Genomic DNA, 16,798 nt, shown 5'->3' on the forward strand with positions numbered 1-16,798 from the left:
TGCTCATTATTGGATACTAAATTCAACAGCTCGTTGTCAATTGATTGCGGCTTGTGTATGATTTGTATATAGCTCATTGGGATAGAATTCAGACTAATTGTCACTACACAAATCGTCAATTGAGCGTTCAGAGTTCGAATTGTTCTTTCATAGATTCGAAGTATCAAATCTATAGTCGTTCACCTAACTCACTCCTCTGTCCAAATCGAGGACTTAGAACTTCTCTCTTTCTCCTATTATTAGCATTCTATAAGCTATCACACAGATTTCAAGAATAGTGTTTTACAACATGTTACGGAAAACCTGGCTTTTCTTCGACATTTAGTGTACAAGTCATTTATAGAATAATATAGTTTCTTTTTGCCTAGCCCGTTGGGCTAGATCATTTATTCATGTATATAGAATATAGTTTTTTCCTATCTACAAGTGTTTTTCACCTGTAGATTATAAGTCAGTCATACAAGCTCTTCCTCAAATATTCGCTTAGCAAATATTTGAGGAAGAGCGTCTTGCGATCAAAATAACATGTAATCCTAATCCGTGATGAACCGTCACATGAATTTTGATACAATACTCCAGGTTTAATGGTCTAAGTGAAGATTGTGTAAATTAAAATGCATATCTTTGATAGCCTTAGCACCATCTGGTGTACGACTCAAAAAATATTATGATCGCCATAGCTTACTTCCAGCTTCTACTGTAACGCATATCGAAAACTCTGCGTTTAGCCGATAGATCATACTTTCTGTAGTCAGGGCATAAATTCAGGGACTCATATATCAAGTGCTCTCCAGTACCTCCCTATGGCTACAATCATCTTCTCTTGATCTTTACAAATAAAGCATATAGATTGTAAATAATACCAATTATCGATATACTCTAAAACAGACCCTGACAATTAGGAAAGGACTAGGATGTGGAAAAGGTAGATACTAAGGAGCTTTGAGTTTACTTCCAAGCATTCAACATATCCACAGTCTTACGACGTCCATATCGTTTAGAAACCAAAAGCGCAGTATCGCCATTGACATCTATAAAGGTCGGATCTGCCCCGGTGTTTAACAAGAGCCACACAATCTCTTCATATCCATTTGCAGCTGCCCAGAAGATAGGTGATCGTCCGGAAACATCAGTAGCATTGACATTGACGGATTTCGTTTCAAGGAGTAACTGGACTACCTCGATATGACCATACGTAGCAGCGATCCATAGAGGCGTCACCTTCCTAGGGTTTGGAAGGTCCAGTTCAACCCCTCGTTCTAACAAGCTTTGAATTTTCCCTTTGTTCCCAAATTTAGCTGCTTTATAGAATTGAGCAATTGCAAACCACTTTTCCTGAGATGATAGCATCTTTGAATGTGTGTCAATGATATGTAGAACTGATTCTTGCCCACTTGTAGCGGCAGCATTGATGACGTCTTCCGTAATTACCACTTCTACCCCTCGTTTCTCAAGCAAAAGCATCATTACCTCTTTTCCACTCCTTCAATTCCCTGCTGCTGCTTCCACTACCCCTTCTGTAATTACTATTTCTGCCCCTCGTTTCTCAAGCAAAAGCTTCATCACCTCTTTTCCACTATATCTATTCCTTGCTGCTGCTTTCATCACCTCTTCTGTAATTACTACTTTTGCCCCTCGTTCCTCAAGCAAGAGCATCATTATCTCTTCTCCACTCCTCTCATTCTCTACTGCTACTTTCACCACCTCTTCCGTAATTACCACTTCTGCCCCTCGTTCCTCAAGCAAGAGCATCATTATCTCTTTTCCATACCAATTCCCTGCTGCTGCTTCTATTACCCCTTCTGTAATTACTATTTCTGCCCCTCGTTCCTCAAGCAAGAGCATCATTATCTCTTTTCCACTCCTTCTATTCCTTGCTGCTGCTTCCACTATCTCTTTTGTAATCACTACTTCTACCCCTCGTTTCTCAAGCAAAAGCTTCATTACCTCTTCACCACTCCTCTCATTCGCCATTGCTGTCTCCACCACCTTTTCCGTAATCACCACCTCTGCCCCTCGTTTCTCAAGCAAAAGCTCCATCACCTCCTTTCCACTCGTCCAATTCGCCGCTGCTGTCTCCACCACCTCTTCCGTAATCACCACCTCTGCCCCTCGTTCCTCAAGCAAGAGCTTCATCACCTTTTTTCCAAACCGATTTGCTATTAGCTTCACTATATCTTCCATAATTATCACTTTTGCCCCTCGTTTCTCAAGCAAAAGCATCATTATCTCTTCTCCACTACCCAAATTCCCAAATGTTGCTTCCACCACCTCTTCCGTAATCACCACCTCTGCCCCTCGTTTCTCAAGCAAAAGCTCAATTACCTCCTTTCCACTCATCCAATTCGCCACTACTGTCTCCACCACCTTTTCCGTAATCACCACCTCTGCCCCTCGTTTCTCAAGCAAAAGCTCCATCACCTCCTTTCCACTCGTCCAATTCGCCGCTGCTGTCTCCACCACCTCTTCCGTAATCACCACCTCTGCCCCTCGTTTCTCAAGCAAAAGCTCCATCACCTCCTTTCCACTCCTCCGATTCGCCACTGCTGCCTTTACCACCTCTTCCGTAATCACCACCTCTGCCCCTCGTTTCTCAAGCAAAAGCTCCATCACCTCCTTTCCACTCGTCCAATTCCCTGCTGCTGCCTTCACTATACCATTTGTTACCAATATTCTTTCTGAATACAAACAATTTAGCAATTCTCGAAATACGTTCAAATTTGACCCCGCTGCAGGAATAATATAATTATCCCGTAGCTCTTTCGTCAAACTATTCGGGATCACATTTATAAGGATCCTTGCTAGCCATTCCCTGTCAATAATAATTGCAATAATCCAAATCGATATCGGTATCGAGCTACGTTGCAATTCATAACTCTTGTTTTTGTGTATCCAGATCGCCTGGCCTTTTGGATCTAAAATAGACCGTAATTGTTCTATATTAGGCAGCGCTTCTTCTAACGTATTAATATGCTCATACCAGAAGTTTGCGGCGTAAGAAAGAAAGCCGTCATGATCTCCCGCTGATTCCGTATCCCCTATTGTCGATGGATTCTCTTTTATATGATCGTTGAAATTCAAATAAGATACACAGGTATTTGCCAGGAGCATTTCTGGTCGTTTCGTTTTCCTCAATATTCCTGTTTTTTCCAGAATACCGGAAGTCTTCAAGAAGTCGCGCAGTGATTGATGAATTAGGAAAGGATTCTGATCGACAATGTCTACCATGCTGCCTAGACTCATTTGGATAACCTCAGCATTTAATGCAATTTTTTCCTCTTCGCAGTCTTTCCAGCTTGTCGCGTTTTTAGTCATGACAATGGCGAGGGCAACCTCTAATTCCTTAAAGCTAAGTGGACGTACTGCATATGTTATCCAGATTAATATTGCTATATCCTTTGGACTTTCTAACACCTTCCGAACAAGGCTCATGTACAAATCGTTAATCTCTATAGGAAATTGTTCCATTTTCTTCTTAATATCTTTGAGAGACGGTAGCCTCAAACCTCGGACTTCGCGAAGGAGTATACTTATCCAGAGAAATGTCGTACCGACTTTTTCTTTGGCAGCTTCCACAATGAACTCTTTCATATCATCGGTAAATTGTGTTCTAAATGAATGTAGCTCCGATTTGATAAATGTTGTCAAGTCCTTCTCCGAAGCATAAAGAGTTTTCGAAGGAGAAAATCCAATATTCATTACAAATTCTTCTGGCCTACTTGTACAAAATAGTTTCAGAAGAGGCTGTCCGATATGAGAGATATCAAAATGTTGTTTTAGATATAGAAGAAGGCTTCCCACTTCTTGATCATAAACATCGAGTCCATCAATGATAAAATATATACAAATATATATATCTGTTTTTATCAAATCAAGAAAGACGTTCCACAGATTATCAAGGGATTCGATAAAGAATTCTCTCTTTTCGTTCTTGTTTTGAAAGCGATTTGGAAGCTTCTGATATAATCGCCGGTCCTCACAAAGTTGAACAATAAAAGATCGGAGAATGGATGATGCCGTTCGTGAACTTTCCTCATTCTTGATATTACAAAAGTAATAGATAATCTTATTTTGAGGTTTTTGTTGTTCTTGCAAATGATCTATCACGAAGTTGGATAAAACAGACTTTCCCTGCCCAGGAGTTCCAGTGATCAGCAAGACACATGATTGATTAGAGTCTCGCCATTCGATGAAGTCGTTTTTTTGAAGTCTTTCGGGACGGTCCTGGAACTCTAAGGGCTGATCAGTAACCAACCATTGCAGAGTTCCCTCGACCGCCGTTCGCACTTTCTTGGTTTCTTTGAAATTTCCATAAGGGGGAACATTTAGGTCATCCCAATGGCGCTTTTCAGCCGAGGAGAGTTCTTTAAATAATTAGACTTGTCATTTCAACATTATATAGTTCAAGTACTACATACTCATAACTGAGGCAAACCTGTTTCCAACAAAATCAGGTGCTGTAACAACAAAATCTTGCAATCCATCAAGTATTCTTCCATAATCGTTATCAGACTGGCTAGAGAATTTGACCAGATCTGAATGATCCCTCAGGAGTGGCTCTTCTCGATGAGAGTTATCTGTAAGGCCGATTCGACAGGCCGATTCTTGTGTAACCATATAACAAAGTTGCCCATCTTTCGATATTTGTCCATTATCTATCTATAGGATATTATTAGTATTTATTTCTCATGACAGAAATTTTCTAACACACCCGAACCATTTTCGTCATCTTCTTCTCATAATAAGATCTGATCTGAAATACTTGTTCTTCACAGCATTGAATAAAATTCTGCCCTAACGTTCTTAAAAATGGTGTTGGTTCAGATTCATTATCCATATGGAGATCATTGATCAGTTGTTCGTTGAGTTGCCCAATCACAATCTCTCTCAGAGATGTATTCTTAAGTCCTAAGTTGGGGACACCAAAGAACATTAGAGCATAAGAGGACCTAAAAAAATCATTGTTCTTAGGCTCTCTCTTACCCCTCCGAGCTATAGATAGTGCCTAAATGTCTCGTCATTAATTTGTAAAGCTTTGAAAGGCAAACAAGTAAAACAAACCTCCTTCACTAGCAAGCCCCCAAGGCTATGGGCTACGAAAATAATTCGTCTTTGACTGGTCTGCAGATTGAATCTTAGTATATGAGTATGTATAACTAAGGATAACGAGAACCTTTGTAGCTGTACGAAATGCATTGATAGAGCTGAGGAATTCTTTTGCCAAATCAGGAATAGAATGCTTAGCATTTCCATCCAAAATTGATGTGTCGTATCCATAAACTAGAACTCGTGCGGATGGTATATCTTTAGGAAGAGAATCTCGGATCCAAACATAGTCTTTGTGTTTTGCTTTGAACGAACCGATTGGATGACTACCCAGGCCTGGGATGAAAATGATGCTGCCAAAAATGAATTACTATTGTCTCTAATATTGATATATATCTAACTCACTCTACAGATGTATTGTTGCCATCAGAGATAGGAGTGACGCCAGTGAACTTTTCATCAATAAGATAAGGAAATTCTTGTGGAAATTTAAGTGTATTGATTGTTGCAGTGAGTGTAGAGGAGGAATGTGCGAGGGTAAGATAGCAACCAGGCCCATACATTGACAGGTACCTTTTGAGGTCTGCTTCTAAATCGCTTCGTGTGACACCGAGTGGTATTTCCAGTATACGAAGACATCTGGGCTTTTCTGGTGATGGGTTTATTTTTGTAATTTTCGCATTTGGGGTCTTTGTGAATGCGAAATAAATCATGGCGACGACGATAACAGCCATTGCATATATAAGCTCCTTGGTTGGTTTGATGTCCATTGTTGTTAATTGGGGTTTTGATAAGAGGATTGTTAATTGTATAGATTTGTAAAAGAATAAAAGAATTATTAATTGTGTAAATCAATGAGGGAGTGGATTTGTTTTAATAGAATCATCTAAAACCCCATCTAGGTATGGTTTTAACAAGCTTTATCGTTATGGTGACGGGGTAATAGAATTGATTGGCTAAGGGCAAGCATATCAATTTATCCTTAAGAGCGCCTATGGCTGAGCAAAAATTGATTGGATGCGAAGGGGCAACAGCCTGCGCTGATAAGACGATGGATGGATGGACCTACTATGCATATGAACATTCAGCTGAGGCTATTCAGTAGTGCCTGTACTTTCCACATGTACAAATGGTTGTTCCAATACTACCTCTTGTCATACCACTCCTTGAATGTTATTTAAGTAATACATTGGTCAAAAGCAATTGATCGTTTTCTCTTATTACCAGAACAATAATAATCTGAATTTTCCGAGATAAAACAAATCCCTCTATCGCTTCAATATCACTCCAATGCAAGCGCCGCCATTTACGAAGGCTGATCAACTTAATAGTGAGCTTGATATTATAGCCACTTCAACAGCGCCTGTAATATCCACAATACGTCTACCAGGGCAACCACGCATTCATATAAACCAGCGTGCAAAAGTCGATGATTTTCTCAAGCAAGAGTTTCTTTTGAAGGACCTAGATGAAATCTCTCCGTATCTATGGATGATGTCAAAGTATGACAGCAGAAGTATCTCTCCACTACATCGCCAAAAGGTCAAAGGTCGCGATATCGTTATCACTGAAGATCCACGATTACACTTAGTCTGGCACCACGATCGCATATTTATCAAACCACTTCCAAAATACCTTCTATCCCATTATTTTTGGGAGGCCTATCTTTGCATCGATCGCCACTCGTCGCCAGAACAGATAACTCTTCAAAAGGCAGTTTTAGGATATCTCAGAACATACATCTATCTCATCAAATATGAATCAGATTTTCGTATAGCTATCGATGACAAACTTCAATTGATACCTCCTGGTATTACGTTTTTGAAATTCTGCGACTTTATCGCACCTTTGGAAAACCTTCTTGATGTCGATGTCGCTGGACGGTATGCCTACGGTGAAATTCGGCTTACGCGACTCAATCTCTATTCGAAAATCTTCTTAAGGAAGTTCAGCTTTCATCGTGTTCGTGCGCAATACTCTGATTATTTTGCTTCATTCTATGGGCCTTTACTTTTCGTATTTGCGATACTTTCAGTGGTGCTAGGTGCGATGCAAGTTTCTATGGCCATCGACTTTGATGTAACGAAGCAGTGGAAATCTTTTGAGCAATTTTGTCAATGGTTTAGTGTCATTTGTCTTTCTACAGTAGCAATTTTGGTTCTTTGGCTTGGTTTGTTATTCTTATATAAATTCATCAAGGAATGGGTTCATGCCATCGCTGAACATCAGAGAAGGAAAGACTGCTCTAAAAACTGTTCTAAAGTCTAACTAAGCAGATGGACCTTTTGAGCAAGGCATTAACAATTCTGAAAGAATCTCGGTTCGTGGATTCGTTGATAGGTGCAACGACTCCGATATACTGAGTATGAGGGGTGAAGTGGTATCGTGTCGAGGAAGCATGGATGTAGGGGCGAGGCATATAAGTACGTACACAGCATTCAAGATACCGACCCAAAACCATAGCATCCGTAAAACTCGATCGTCTTCTTCGCATTCTTAAACTTAGATAATGCAAGCTGATATAGAATGTCCCCTATTTCTATTAACGCTAGTGATTTCTCTAAGCTCCATAATATTTCTTGAATGCCGGACGAGGAATTGGAGAGATGCTGCCAATGGGCGGGAATAATACACAGATATCCATAGGATATCCACCAGGCTACATGGGATAGATACATCATCTTTACCTACTACCAATGAGGACTAGATTTTGGAATTGTCTACCCATGATCTTCATTAGTAAATATAATAGCTTATATCTAAGTACAACGGTTTAAACCATTCAATACAGCAGCTTTAGTTGCGGTTTCATACACACTCGAAGGCGTGGCAATTCTACTATCCGTCTCCGATGACACTAATTTTATATCCTCTTTCGAATCATCTCCCTTCCCAGTTTGTTCTCGATATTGAAAGTTGCTCAGTATATTCTTCGTAGTTGTAGAAACAGGTACTGGCAGCTTTTCTGCAAATGGTTTCGCGGGAACTTTAGGCTTTTGTTGTTGGTTCTGGTAATTCTTATTCTTCTGCCATGGCTGTCGAGGTGGTTTAGACTAGACTTCAAGTAGGAATTCGATAAGGTTGTAACTGGTTGCAATTCTCGTAACTATAGTATAAAACTAATGATCCATCTTGAGTAGGAAGCTCTACATTGTAATGAAATGGATTTCCTTATATAAATATTCGTTCCCTGCGCATGGACAAGTCGATTACCGCAAAGCCGACTTCGAAAAGTCGGTTTCCTCACCACGCGACACTATCCCTGTGATTCGCTGTTACCCTTTGTAGCAGTTCCCCTTACTCATATCTATATCCAAGTGGAAGACTTAGAACCTTACCGTATAGATCTTAAAAACCGTGTTCTACAACATGGGAATTTGAAATGTATTCCGTAATTGGTTGGTTGGAATTGCAACAAGAGGATTTCATAGTATATATATCAAGCAGTAACCTATCCTACCCCTCTATCTGTACCACACCAGTCAATATTATCTTTGTCTCAAACCTTCGATTTTAATAACGATTGGCTCAAAGCTACATTTACTGAAAGTGTTCCTTATATTTCTTTGTGGTATTAAAACTGTTATGTAACCATACTAGAAAATACTAGAATTGAGGTGACAAATCGAAAGTCTATATAATTACAGACTTCCCCCAACCTCTCTATTAAAAAGAGGGAAAAAAGAAAGGGGAAAAGAAGAATGAATATTATATTATAGATAATAATGGTATAGTAACTATTAGATAAACTAGACTAAAGCTTGTTTTGATCTAGAGGATGTAAAACTTTCATACTCAAGCTTCAAGATGAAAATACGACCGGAAGGAACTCCTAGAGCTAGAATTCCCTTATAACAAGATGTACTAGATGGTCGATAGTCTGGAGGTAGCCAAATCGTATTTCGCATTTCTCCATCTACTATTTCAACTATCCAATGGTTTGATATAGAGTAGCGTTCAAAGGCTGAAGATGCCTCTAGGCCTGAATGACCTTCGAGTGTTTGAAGCGAGTCGCCTGTTGCTACATCCCAGAGCCGAATCGTTTTATCATCGGAGCCGGAAGCTACCACTTTACCATCCGGCGAAAAGGCAACCGACCTAACCCAATCCGAATGGCCCTCGAGTGTTTGAAGCGAGTCGCCTGTTGCTACATCCCAGAGCCGAATCGTTTTATCATCGGAGCCGGAAGCTATCACTTTACCATCCGGCGAAAAGGCAACCGACCTAACCCAATCCGAATGGCCCTCGAGTGTTTGAAGCGAGTCGCCTGTTGCTACATCCCAGAGCCGAATCGTTTTATCATCGGAGCCGGAAGCTATCACTTTACCATCCGGCGAAAAGGCAACCGACCAAACCGAATCCGAATGGCCCTCGAGTGTTTGAAGCGAGTCGCCTGTTGCTACATCCCAGAGCCGAATCGTTTTATCATTAGAGCCAGAAGCTACCACTTTACCATCCGGCGAAAAGGCAACCGAATAAACCGAATCCGAATGGCCCTCGAGTGTTTGAAGAGCGGCACTCCAATTTGATCGTGTTCTTGATATTGTATAAATCCAATTGGGGATACATTCTTGAAATGTTTTTCGAATGATGCTCTCCTCAGGGGCAAAGACAAGGGCTGAACAATAGATTTGAAGAGGAGCTTGTTCAATTCCTATTCGGTTGTAAAGGACGAAGCGTTTGGCGTCGTGGGTAAAAGCGAAAAGTTCAGGAGCTTTCTCAACCTTGGCATCCATTAGTAGAATGCTTTTTTTCAAGCTATTCTGACTCACCGAGATACAAGATTCTAAACTTTTTATTGCAGTAATACATTCTGAAATATTTCCCATCAAACTCATAGCTTCAACCCAATGTAAAAAGTGCTCTCGAAGAAACCTGTAAACTTGGCAATTGTCCAGAAGCACATCATTACTCCCTTGAATATGATATACCCAGTAACGACAAGCATATTGAACATGTAGCGGCAGAGTTTCATTTATAGTATTCTTATCAACCTCAATTTGTAATATCCCAGGTTCACCTAGGCTGCATAGGTCTTGTTTAAGGCACTCGGGTCTGGACATGAGTTGAAGGCACTTGCTGGCTATTCTTCCATGCAATTCCTTCTCATTCATTCTGAATTTGTTTTCGTCATCTTCTGAATGATCAAGAAGAAAATCCCGGAACGAAAGATGAAAGAGCCTTACTGGAGCATCTTCGCTAGAAGGAACATCGAGAACTGAGTGCAGAGATCGAAGACGGCGCTCTACATAATTCTGATCGACATCAAGTAGACGCGCAAGTGAGACAATTGAAAGTGGATCAGCAAGGATTATAATCGCTCGAACTACCTCTCTAAATTCTTGGATAAGTCTTCTCTTTTCCTCCGCATCTTGATTGATAAGCTGCTGATTTAGAATTGGTAGATATGTTTTACCAAGTTGCGATATGTTTGAAGCCGTTTGATATTGAAGAATGATTTTCAAGCGGTCCTTTGGGTCCCAATTTTGATCTGCGATGAAACGGCATATTGTAGCTGCAAAAATAAACAAAGGAATAGCCATCTGAACTAGAGCTTGAATGCTTCCTTCTCCTGGCCAATTGTGAATTAAGTCTCTAACGTTGTTGGCCTTTATCTTCTCAAATTCGTGTCTTAAATAAATGCTCATATCGTCCCCGATAGTCGTTTTTGAAATCTTATGCAATACAAGATCCTGATGTATTTCCTTTGACATTTTTTGGAAGCCAAGACGGATTGGAGTTTCTGGTCTGCTAGTCACAAAAATTCGTGAACATACAGATTTTAATTGATTGATCTTTGTCAAAAGATGTAATATTGTTTTGATATCTTCTTCCCGCTCACATTCGTCTAGCGCATCGATCACCAGAACTAATGTCTGTGGTGAAGAATTCAACTCGGAAAGTGGCTTGGAAATCAATTGCTCAAATTGCTTTGCTAAGCTTTTGCTGGAAATGTTTGGATCGAGATCAATCGCTTTCTTAACAGACTGCACCATTTGTGGCTGCTTAACCACTAGTTGATGAGCAATAGTTGTGAAAAACTTGCTTGCCGTTCCACGATCACCTTCGCCTCGTTTGAAGAAAAAGCTTGCTCCCAATAGATTCTTTTCCTCGAAAGATTGAGCAACTGTACGAGAGATGGTAGACTTGCCCGTACCAGCGATTCCATTGAGCCAGAATATGCATTTGCCGTTAGGATCTTCGGCCCATTCTGAAATCTGTTCCAGTAGCTCAACTCGGGTACCCTGGAGGCATCTTGCATCATGCTCGTCTTGATGTGAATCGAAAGTAGCATTTTTAGCGATTGGTAGTTTTTCCAAATTTATCTGTTCTAAGATTTCACTAACTGATTCTTTGATATATCGCAGTTCTTCCAATTCTTTGAGAACCTTGCGAAGATTTTGTAGTTTTTGATTTGTGTGTTGTCGATTGAGGGCATTGAGAGTCCGGTCGCAATTGCTGGCTTCAATCTCCACCCTTGTAGCAATTCTATCGCATCGATTCTCGAAATCCAGCACTTCACTAGGCTGCCAGAAAGCTTTCCAAATCCTTTTTGAAGTATTTTCCTGATATATCTGGATTGCTCGGACAAGGAACTGTAACGCAACTACATACAGCTCTACCAATGATGCCTGGAAGTTTTCTCGTTCCTTGGTTGCTGGCAAGTCTTCCAAATATTTCATATATGCCCTCAATCTGTTCATTATAGAAAGCGCTATCTCTAGACCCGCTAGAAGTACAGCCATTTGACTGCCATCGGCAATTGTTATCTGTATAGCGATTAGATAAGATACAAATCGTTGTATAACATAATAAAGAAGGAGAAAGATGCTCTGTTATACCTCGAGTAGTAGCCGAATGGCAGCCCATGGCAATCCAGCATGGAGGGGATCCACATTCACAATAATATCTCCAACTTCCTTGAATTTTCGAAGGCCTCTTACCACCTTCTCAGCTTCGTCTCGTAACACCAAAGTGCGCTGTCCGAGTTGAAACGTCCATCTTTTTTCTTCGCAAAGCCTTTTCTTTTCTTGGGCTGTACTCAATGTTGCAACAAGAATAGAATCAATATCGTCTGTGATTTTTAACTGTTCGATTGTGACTCGCTCCTGTGCTGAAAGGCGTTCCCAAACCTTATTGAAAAAGTCTTGGTTAGGATCAGGATTTGACCGTACTACTGATTGATTAGATGATATCGGATTCGGAGAGTTTGATTCAGAAGCAGAACGGCAGAGAATGAAATCGCGAAAGCGCCGTCGATGACTTTTCGCAGTTGAAATGGTTGCGCGAGTCATTTTGGCAGTGAAAGGTTCGTGATTATGAATTGAAGCTTTCTCGATAATGAAAGTTAAGTGAAAGATTTAATTGAAGATGTTGGGCCAAAGGGCAGCTGAATGTTGAGCACATAATTGACTACCAATTGGAGTTCTTTCTAAATCTATTGGTTGCAACCATTGCTGAGAGACGAAGCAAATGAACGATAATTCTGAGCCATTCATTATTTACATGCATGATAAATTTGCTACATGGGTGTTTAAAACACTATCAGATATTCTTCTCCTCTTTCTTTTCCAATACACTATTATTGGCAATATGTAAGGCTAGATATACTTTTGCGATATTTTTTTTATCGAGATAAGAATTGAATAAAGCCAATCCGTAGTCAATCCGTAGTCAATCCGTTGCAAATCCCTCATTCTAAAGATCGAACCATATGCTGATATATAATGTTGAGGCTCCTCATTTGGCATTAAATGCCAGCGCACAGGCTGTGTGGCCTTATTGTAGCCTTAGGCACGTATTATCGCTGGGTGAATTGCCCAAATAAGGCGTGACTGAAATAGGTTATAGGTAAGCCACTCCTACATTAAGGCACAAAGTTCCTCAAATCATATCAGAGGGCAGATAAAAGGTTTAGGCAAATCGTAGTCAGTGACCAATCAAAATCTCTAGACAGCGACCGAAGGTCTCGTTCGAGTGCTTCTTATTGAATGCTAAATTTGAGCGACGTCCGTCTATGTGCGTCGTAATCCCATTTGCGCAGGGTTAATGAACAGAAATCGAATCGTACTCTCATAAGCTCCGGGATATCAAGTTATGTGCAATCTCCCAGGCATTTCAGCGCTTTCAAAGCATAGTACGAGTAGTTCGTCATCATCAATCGTGATCTTTCCAACGATCTTAGACTAATCGATTCGGAATATCCGAGCAGATTAAACTCGTAGTTAGCTTAATCGTCAAGTTTCAAATGTTGACATTACTATGTAAAGTGTATGCCATAATTTTGGTCTCACCGCCGTTAATTTGCCATCAATCAAATCATTCTGCCCATACAAATTGACTAAAGATAAGAGAATACCCCTCCATAGGTATGGCCTTGTGGTAGCGGTCTTAATAGGAAACTTTTCTGATTTACTAAGCACTCAGTGATTTTCAATACAGGAATGTCTATTAAATTCATATCAGATAAAATATCGCAATCCATTCATTTGAATTATTTATCTCATTATTTAAGAATAATCAGAATTTCAAAAAACCCCCAAATAAAAATTAAGTAAAAACCAACCAGAAACGAAATCCCTTCAATCGAATCCCAAACAAGCACACTAGTAAAGATATAAAATAGCGTCCTTTTCCTATTCCCCAACCCCAAAAATTCACTCAATGTCTACCTAACACCATTCGTCTCTATCTGCCAGGCTCTCTCATACGAGATATATTCTTATGTCACTCTCAGAAAGCAGGAAGATAAATACATCGATTAAAGCAACAGCGACTTTTCTTCCAAAGCACTTCCCCATATACCACCAATAAATATCAAGGCAATTAACGACCCCTAAGCGCAACCTCATTGTCCCTCAGTTCCTGTAGAACATTTCGTCCAGTGAAGAATTGTCGCCTGACTGCAGGTCCAGGTCGAGGGGGGATCATCCCTTGAAGAATATTTCCCTGATCATCCGTCACTTTGCAGTAGAGTTCTCCTCTTTGAAAAGCTCGTCGAATCTCTAAGACGGCTTCACCCATGAACCCCAGAGCAAGTAGATCGTTATCAGATTCTTCTGAGGAATCGTACAGCGTATACTGATATACGGTTTGATCGCCTTCCTGAACGTCACCTATCTTCACCCAAAATGTTGTACGTAAATCCTTCAAAGCGTCATCTGCTCGACGCTGTTGAAACTGATTGAGGTTCGGAGAGGTCGCGATCTTAAAGTGATAAGTCGCACCAGAGCTCATTCCCATCATAGAGGACTCCGCCTCAGGGATAACAAGCGCTGCGAAAGTCTGAAAGTCCGGGCCCGCATTTCCACAGAACATGGTAGATCTTTGCATTACCGCCCACCAAAACTCGTTCAACATGCTGGCGACATCGTCATCGGAGGCAGTGTCGATATCGTTCGGATCCGGGTTGATACGGTGAACCATCGTGGGCAGATTGAATTTGATGCGTAGTGAGGTAGTTAGGATTTGTGAGGATTCGTGGGGATTCATTGATAGTAAAGAAAGATGGGTTTTCAGCTTTGAGCAGAAAAAGGTGTGATTGAACTTCGTTTGCAAGAGTTGTCTGCCTAGGTGAGGGGTAATTACTCGGCTTCATGCAGGAAGCCGTGAATCCAGTGGATAAATCAGCAACGCATCTCCCAAGTGTGAGCAGTGAATCCGCAAAAGCAACACCAGGAAGATCAGCGCAACACTTGATGAGGCAGCAGTCAAGGTAAATTCAGTTGACGTGTAGTGGACACTTTGTTGCTGAAGTGGCTATCGCCAAAACAAATGCAGCCTTTCATTGATGTTTACAATTGAGGGGGCAGCATACAGCCTCCTTTTCTTCAATTTGAAATTCTCCTCTTTTTGAGGGTCTTGATCCAATCGTTTGGTAAGCTTAAGCTCTCTCGAATAATTCTCAACCATAATGCCCTGGGTGTGATAATCGACTTGAAGATTAGAGCGCTGATCAAGACACGTAATTATCTAGACAAGTCGAGACCTTGAAGCTGGCTGGGAGCAATAGTGATAACACAGACAAAGTTTCAAGCACAGGTAAAGGCCTTCCAAACTGTGAAAGAGCTTCACAATACACTCCATAACATTCAATCTTCAAGCAGACTGTGGGAAGCTTCAAGCTAATGTTCCATGGAAAGCAGAACCCTAAACTATCATGAATATTCCGAGAAAAATTAAGGTTTCCAACGTATCGTTTAGGATTCCCATTTCAGTACTATTGAATTCTCTACTAGCTGTCCTATATAGTATCAATCTCTCAGATAGCGTGATATTAGTTGATTCTTAATTTTCAATGAAGAGATAACATTTGCATTGATAAAGGTAGCTTTCTCATTAGGGACATTATGCAAATCTCATCAGAATATCTTTGAAACTCCCCCTTTGCCACAGCCCACACATCGCGCCTGGAGCACTTCTGCACTCTTATCTGAACCACAATTATGACAATAACCCCTCAGAGGATCGTTGATGAACAGTTGAAGTATATCGAAAGCGAAGGCTGGCACATCCTGTAGTGTGGCTCGTAAGATTTCAAGATCATCGCTTTGAATCATACTTCGAAATTTCCTTCTAGCATATTCGACAGTGATGGGCCTCAGGATGTTGGTTGACGTAGGTATAATATAAACATCTGAAACGACAGATAAGAATTCTTCGAGTGCAGGCCCTGCATTAAGAGTTGATTCGAACTTCCTCTTCAAAAGCCCCATCAAATTGGGTACGTTATATTTATCAGCCAAGTTATATGTCAAAACCTGAACCTTTAAATTTAAACGTAGCTCTTTGCCCTCAATGATTTGTTCGTCATATGTACCAGCATAGAAGTATTTTAACATTATTTCAACGGAGACTGGATCGTCGTCATTTAACTCAATGACACCTGTATCTGCCTCCTATAAAGAGTAAGATTTTGAGCTAAATAATGATTCATCTCGATATAATAACCTTAAAGCCTGTCATACATGCTGCATGCAAAACTTTTGATTGAGAGCAAACGATGAGACGATGAACATTCCAAGATCGATTACGACATTTGATAATCAGATCGGAATAGGTGCCATCCTCGAAACACCTATCTCATATTAGCCACAGCCAGTTCTTGTATGAAATTGAACACACCGTGTAATAGCATCTACGACACTTTGTGCTTCGTACATTTTTTGATATGTTTCAAGTCTAGGAATGATGTCTGGAGGCTCAAGATTACAATCAACATAACTTATCTAAGCAGATTTTAAGGTTGAGTGGGTGCAGCTAGCTCATGAGTCAAGCTTCACAAAGACAGATCCGTGCACTTGGTGCTGGTTATGGTAGCATACATATACAAGTATGTGTATTTCGGTACATGATTTGCTTTTTAATACCCTTGATAAAAGATACAATGGTAGCTTAATAGTATATTTACAATGATTAATTAATGATTAGCATTCGATATCTTGACTATAAAAAAGAATATCGCATTAGTTATTAGTAGCATTACAAGAAATCAGGACCCATTTTTAATAAATTTTAGTTTTACGGGGTAGTTAGTGGGCACCATTGGTAGTGACCGATTTTGACAAGCCGCGTCTAAATAGTCATCGATTGGCGAGATGGTTGTGGCTAAAACTATTTTTACTGTGGTGAGCCACATTTGGTCTGTGTGTCATTATCAGGACCTCCAGACAGAGTAACGAGAGATGATTGGAAGTCGGTCCACGTGGTCAAAGCTTTTTCCAAGCCTAGAGTAAGATTCGCCCACATTTCA

General features: G+C 40.5%; 6 protein-coding genes across 6 annotated transcripts; 1 reads left to right on the forward strand and 5 right to left on the reverse strand.

Annotated features, from left to right (window-relative positions):
* Positions 1 to 948: 948 nt before the first annotated feature.
* Positions 949 to 1,464, reverse strand: EAF01_003696 (uncharacterized protein; the record flags this gene model as incomplete). Its single annotated transcript, XM_038911950.1, has 1 exon — positions 949 to 1,464. One exon carries the CDS (start codon positions 1,462 to 1,464, stop codon positions 949 to 951), a length of 516 nt encoding a protein of 171 aa, XP_038773185.1.
* A 21-nt stretch (positions 1,465 to 1,485) lies between these two features.
* On the reverse strand, positions 1,486 to 5,816 carry EAF01_003697 (uncharacterized protein; the record flags this gene model as incomplete). The annotated part of the gene is made up of 6 exons (XM_038911951.1): positions 1,486 to 4,364; positions 4,419 to 4,659; positions 4,712 to 5,005; positions 5,062 to 5,121; positions 5,174 to 5,399; positions 5,452 to 5,816. The coding sequence occupies 6 exons, from the start codon at positions 5,814 to 5,816 to the stop codon at positions 1,486 to 1,488; spliced, it is 4,065 nt and encodes a 1,354-aa protein (XP_038773186.1).
* A 520-nt stretch (positions 5,817 to 6,336) lies between these two features.
* Positions 6,337 to 7,314, forward strand: EAF01_003698 (uncharacterized protein; the record flags this gene model as incomplete). The annotated part of the gene is made up of 1 exon (XM_038911952.1): positions 6,337 to 7,314. One exon carries the CDS (start codon positions 6,337 to 6,339, stop codon positions 7,312 to 7,314), a length of 978 nt encoding a protein of 325 aa, XP_038773187.1.
* A 1,481-nt stretch (positions 7,315 to 8,795) lies between these two features.
* EAF01_003699 (uncharacterized protein) lies at positions 8,796 to 12,341 on the reverse strand (the record flags this gene model as incomplete). Its single annotated transcript, XM_038911953.1, has 3 exons — positions 8,796 to 9,770; positions 9,819 to 11,816; positions 11,889 to 12,341. The coding sequence occupies 3 exons, from the start codon at positions 12,339 to 12,341 to the stop codon at positions 8,796 to 8,798; spliced, it is 3,426 nt and encodes a 1,141-aa protein (XP_038773188.1).
* A 1,531-nt stretch (positions 12,342 to 13,872) lies between these two features.
* EAF01_003700 (uncharacterized protein) lies at positions 13,873 to 14,472 on the reverse strand (the record flags this gene model as incomplete). Its single annotated transcript, XM_038911954.1, has 1 exon — positions 13,873 to 14,472. One exon carries the CDS (start codon positions 14,470 to 14,472, stop codon positions 13,873 to 13,875), a length of 600 nt encoding a protein of 199 aa, XP_038773189.1.
* A 935-nt stretch (positions 14,473 to 15,407) lies between these two features.
* EAF01_003701 (uncharacterized protein) lies at positions 15,408 to 16,208 on the reverse strand (the record flags this gene model as incomplete). The annotated part of the gene is made up of 3 exons (XM_038911955.1): positions 15,408 to 15,944; positions 15,997 to 16,123; positions 16,171 to 16,208. The coding sequence occupies 3 exons, from the start codon at positions 16,206 to 16,208 to the stop codon at positions 15,408 to 15,410; spliced, it is 702 nt and encodes a 233-aa protein (XP_038773190.1).
* Positions 16,209 to 16,798: the final 590 nt, after the last annotated feature.

This window comes from Botrytis porri, assembly GCF_014898465.1.
Source record: "Botrytis porri strain MUCL 3234 chromosome Unknown BPOR_004, whole genome shotgun sequence".
In the NCBI taxonomy this organism is placed as follows: Eukaryota; Fungi; Ascomycota; class Leotiomycetes; order Helotiales; family Sclerotiniaceae; genus Botrytis; species Botrytis porri.